Raw genomic sequence first — 5,328 nt, 5'->3', positions numbered from 1 at the left:
AATATATTGAATGTGTCGTCTGCTATCAGACTGGACAGAACGTCTACTATGAATGTAGGTTGCGCATGCTCATTGAAGTATATTTCATGCACGAGCTTCGCTCACGTGACCAGGGCAGATAGACGCCTACATCTTACACTCGAGTGAATTATGTATTGCACGACATGTATTGCTGGCTTTTAGAATAAACTGTATATACATTAGATGTGATAATTTACCTTAACACTCCATAGATCCTTTGACTAGTGCGAATTCCTGTTTCTGTTCCTGCCTATCAACCCATTACCCCCACAGCGTCATAATGCCCTCTTCTCTGATTCCACTGACTTGTAAATAACCATATCGATCTGGAGCATACTTTAAATGCTACTGAATTTGTATGAAATGCGAATTTAAATTGATTAGTCAAAAAAAAAAGTTCTGTGAATTGGTAAATCCTTCTAGATATTCCATATTGTCAAAACAACTCAGAGGAATAATGATGAAAAGCTAACCCTTTTACTAACCATAGGATTAATGGACAACCACGTTCTATGACTGTCAAAAGTTTTAATTGAAAAACACCTCATTTAATTGGATTGTAAACAGTAAGCAATAAGTATTACAACTCCATGTCTCTGATTTAGACACCATCTTGGTCATTGGAGGTTTGTGGTATTTTCAACTGAATATTTATTAAACAAAATGATAATTATAACAAAATTAATTATACAAAAACTTAAAAGTAAATTGCAGAGATTACATTTGTACACAGCGAGAGTAAAAAAAATCAGTGAGCTCTTTTTTTAGAAATAGCTTGTCATTAATGTTTTTCTAAGTTTTAGTAACAAGCGTATATTCATCGCCTTGAGGTCCAAGAACAAACTTCTGGTCATGATCACTATTGGGTTCATTTGAAGACATAGAGACACCACTATCTACAGACGTCTCTTTCAAAGGCTTATCCGGTTTTTTATTTACAACGGCATATTCGACTTCCGGTATCCCATTGATATGACTATCATCGTTCGATTCGTAATTCATGACGTCATCAGAACTCACGTAGAGATCATTCTCTATAATTTCCATTTGAATTGGACCATCGCCTCCTTGTTTTGTGGCTGGTTGCCTTGATGACACAGAATCAGCACTATCTTCGATAACAACAGCACTCGGAGACGAATTATTATCCTTGTCATGTTGACTAATGTCTACAGTAACATATCCAGCATCCGGTAAAGGTCTTGCTGGGGAGGGTTGATCGTATTGATCTTTCTCTCGTCGTTTACGTCTCACAAGACTAAAAGATATATATTAATAAGACGTTCAATATAATATGCTGAATGGTTAACATCTCGATAAGGACAATGAAAAAGATGTTTAGGAACAGGAATATACTCTGATTGAGAATTGTCGTGGTTGGTTTATAAAATATGCGGAACAAGGACGATGAAACACGTTTTCAGTATACCGCCCCCTTCCCACAAAGAGTGGTAAAGAAGACATTCATAATATCTGTGGTGAGAATGAAGGTTATCGAAGACGGTGCAACACATTTAAAAAACAATATCTAACGACTCTATCTCGACAAGGTAAACACTAAGGTTACAAACAGAAAGTGTTCTGAGGCCAATGAATACACAATAAGGAAGAGAGAGACGATAATGAGAAAAGAGTTTTGATAGAAAATGGACGATGATCCCTTAGATAATCTAATTAAAATTAGACCAAACTTTTGTTCCGTGTTTATTAGCTTATATTTTTAATATAGCCACTTCAGTCATTGTTCAAGGACTGGCCTCTTAATAAATGTATAAACAATATTTATTACATAGGATAAGGGAACAGGCTTTCGCCTATAATACCCTATCCTTAAAAAGTAACCTTTTGACTGAACCCTGCTTCAACCAATCAAATTCCTGCCTTCTCCAGCACTGTCATTATGTGAAAGATTTGGTTGGTTAAAGCAGATGTCATCAGATTAGGATAAAAAGGTTATTTTGTCGAATGTTGAAGAATCCAGTCTGTAGAGTTTGGTCTAATGGTACTTGACTGAACCAGAGAATGACGAAAATAAGTAGGAAGAAATAAGTGTAAGGACAGGAAGTGTAGAACACTTAAAGACGTGTTACCTGGTAATCGGGTAATGAGGTGAAGGATGTAAGAATTGATAACAGACATGAATGAGAAGAATGATATCGAAGGGAATACATTGAGTAACAATTACTTACCAAATGATCAATATCAAAATCAGAATGATCAATACCACAGCGCCACCAGCTATACCTGCTATCAAACCTATACCTAAAATGTAGTAAAATCCAACAAACTATTGTATTAAATATGAATAGGAGCAAATCAATGATAAATCAAAAGCATGTTGGATTAATTTGGTAATATTTTGAATTTGAAGGAAGTCTTTTTTATACTTTTTCTATACTTCACAAAATAAATCGGGTGGCTCTGAATAACACTTTTCATTTCAAGATTATTCCGACAGTATCAAAGCTATAATCATAATATTTTACCTCATCAATATTGATATAAACAATACACATCTTTTCAAAAAGAATTAGCTTCAAAGTTTAAGACCCTTCAAAATGGCAGCATTTTTTAAATTTCAAACATGTGTTGAATATCTATAATATTTATGAGGTGAAATTATTAGCATTCTAGTAGGATAATAAATTCAAGACTAAATTCGGTCCCGCTTGCAGGTTATGTTTTTCAATTTATATAACTCGAGAAAACTTCCATGTACTTAAGATTAATATCTTTAAAATGTAAGAAAGTGACAAATATATCTAGCATAAAAACAGTAGTAATTTGACTTTTTACCTAGATCATCTGTGGTACTATTGGTAGTTTTATTATTCTTACTATTTGTAGTTCCTTTTAACGTTTTTATAGTTGAAGATATTTCTACAGATGATGCTGTATTAGTACCAGTTGGTGCTGTATTTGACGGTTCTGTTACTATACTTGTAGCTGGACTTGTTGTTGTTGTTGTTGTACTTGTAGTTGTTAAGGGACTTGTAGCTGTGGTTGTAACTGTATTATTGGTCTGTGTACAGAGTTGTTGTGTAGAAACAGTTGTATTGTGACAAGTTATATTGATATTACCTACAAAGTAGTAAATAAAAATGATTTCAAATAATTCAATACAGTAATATTATAAATCCAAATTTAATCTTCATAATTATAATTATTCTTATATTTCCAATCTAAAGATAACTTAGAATATGTTCAAGTCCAAATAAAAAAAAACCCATGGCTGACTTTGCAAAGACAGTGGAATATAATGAGAAACTGCTTTACCTCTGTCTGAATTAATTCCGATTCCAGATTCTAGACTATCATTTACAGAACAGTTGTTTTCTTCTAGTTTTATCTTTAACTGGTTTGATCCACTGATGTCGTAGAAAATATCTGGAGACATATTGTTTTCAAAATAACTGGTAGAAGTTCCATTGGAAACAGATAACTTGTATTGATGACCTTCAAAACTAGAGACATTGAATACAACTTTAGTTAAATTTCCAGTTTCTGATATTATTTGACACCAGCAGTTGGTAGAAGATTTCTTGCTGCTTCTGTTTAGGAAAACAGAGTTCATTGTCAGTGTCTTGTTTTCACACATACCAACTAAAACGATAACAAATATACTGATACTGCAAGTAAGAAACAAACATAATCCAAACGGTAAAAACAACATCCATGTAATCATGTTAATGGGGTAGTATGCAAAATTTTTTTTTATCAAAAACATCATAAGTTATACCTGAAAATTGTTCTAAAGTATGCTATTTGCGTCTATGTATTCTTAAAAAGAATTAATAAAAATAGAAAGTAACTAGCAGTTTGACCCGGCGGGTGCGTTTTGTCGCATTGTCCAACTTGCCGCATCGTGCCCAACTGCACAAAAACGACTTTTAAAACGAAACTATAGGTTTCTGATAAAATCCAGAATGTCATTTGTTTCACATGAAACGAAATATTTTAATCTGTTGTCCAGCATAGATTTTCTTTTTCTTTTTAATTTGGGGCCTATAAGGGAAGTAGGTAAAATCTGGAATAAAATAAATACCAAATACAATCGATCAGAACCGTAATACAAAAGAAAAATAAGTCCATAAAACGGATCAAGACAAGTTCAATAAATAAAATATTGGTCATAACTTGCAAGAGTTATGTCCCTCTACTGCGTGCCTATATCGCCACCACGTGGCAACTGAAATGTCTGAAAGTGAAAATCTTCTGAATAGTAAATCAGAATTATTAAGCAAGCCTCTGTCACAAATTTATTAAGTTTTATCGCGCAAACGCATATAAATGGCTCGCGCAAATGCATATTTGTGGCTCGCGCAAACGTACCTCTACGACTCGCGCAAACTAATGTAGATACGATTTACATGTTAATAAAAGTATTGTTATTTGAGTGTCTTAATATTTGAGATGTTTGTCATGTGAGTATTAAATTGTATGAAAGTCCGTGCATTGTGTGCAAGAGAGCTATATAAGGTTTTGTGTTTGTCATTTTTTTACTCGGCAATTGGTTACGATGTTGAGTGAATCCTATGCTAGGTGTCTTAGGACGGAATTGGTGTTGGTTAATTGATACTTCTAGGTGAACAGTATCTTTCGGTAGAATGCTTCTAGGTGTATAAGCATATTGGGCTACTACTACTAGGTGAAATTGGGCCTTAAGTAGAAAATGGTTATTATAGATTTATGGTGAGAATGGGTGTGCATGAGTACTCGCGTAAGTAAAACAGAATTAGTCTATTCACTTAAACATTTTTGTGAACCTCTCCATAGGAAAGGTAAATTGTGTATTCCATTGATTATACATGTACTCGGTTGTAAACCTCTACGCAAACATGAATATGCCAGTTGTTATTAGACGTATATTGTAATATAATTAATTTGTATTGTAGATGACAATGCTGTAGTTATGTTTTTGATGTATATAAGCTGTAGTTGATATATCGTTACGTCATCGATAAATGTAAGATCTAAACTTACATGGGAATGAGATGGTTTTCATAAATGGTAACTTCGTTTGTTATACCAGTACACAAGGACTTAACTAGATGTCTCCAAGGAAAATATTTGGATAAACTGTGATTATATTTTGTGGAGGTAGTGCGGAACTTCACGTGTGTGCGGACATTATCTTGTGTGATCACTAGAGACATTCATTAGATTTGATTTTTACGATTTAACTATGTATGTTAATTTGTTTTATATGTAAATAAACTAGTGTCCAAAAGAAACGATACCACCTGTTTGCAACGAAGAAAAACTAAACAATGCAGAAGTTTAGGATTGGTGTTATGCTTTTGAGAA

General features: G+C 33.5%; 1 protein-coding gene across 1 annotated transcript; it reads right to left on the bottom strand.

Annotated features, from left to right (window-relative positions):
- Window positions 1–813: 813 nt before the first annotated feature.
- LOTGIDRAFT_175675 (hypothetical protein) lies at window positions 814–3,418 on the bottom strand (the record flags this gene model as incomplete). The annotated part of the gene is made up of 4 exons (XM_009058382.1): window positions 814–1,279; window positions 2,211–2,283; window positions 2,818–3,102; window positions 3,298–3,418. The coding sequence occupies 4 exons, from the start codon at window positions 3,416–3,418 to the stop codon at window positions 814–816; spliced, it is 945 nt and encodes a 314-aa protein (XP_009056630.1).
- Between the last annotated feature and the right edge of the window lie 1,910 nt (window positions 3,419–5,328).

Source organism: Lottia gigantea (assembly GCF_000327385.1).
Source record: "Lottia gigantea unplaced genomic scaffold LOTGIsca_338, whole genome shotgun sequence".
In the NCBI taxonomy this organism is placed as follows: Eukaryota; Metazoa; Mollusca; class Gastropoda; family Lottiidae; genus Lottia; species Lottia gigantea.
Note: the sequence above shows the minus strand (reverse complement) of the source record. Positions and strands in the feature narration are given on the sequence as shown.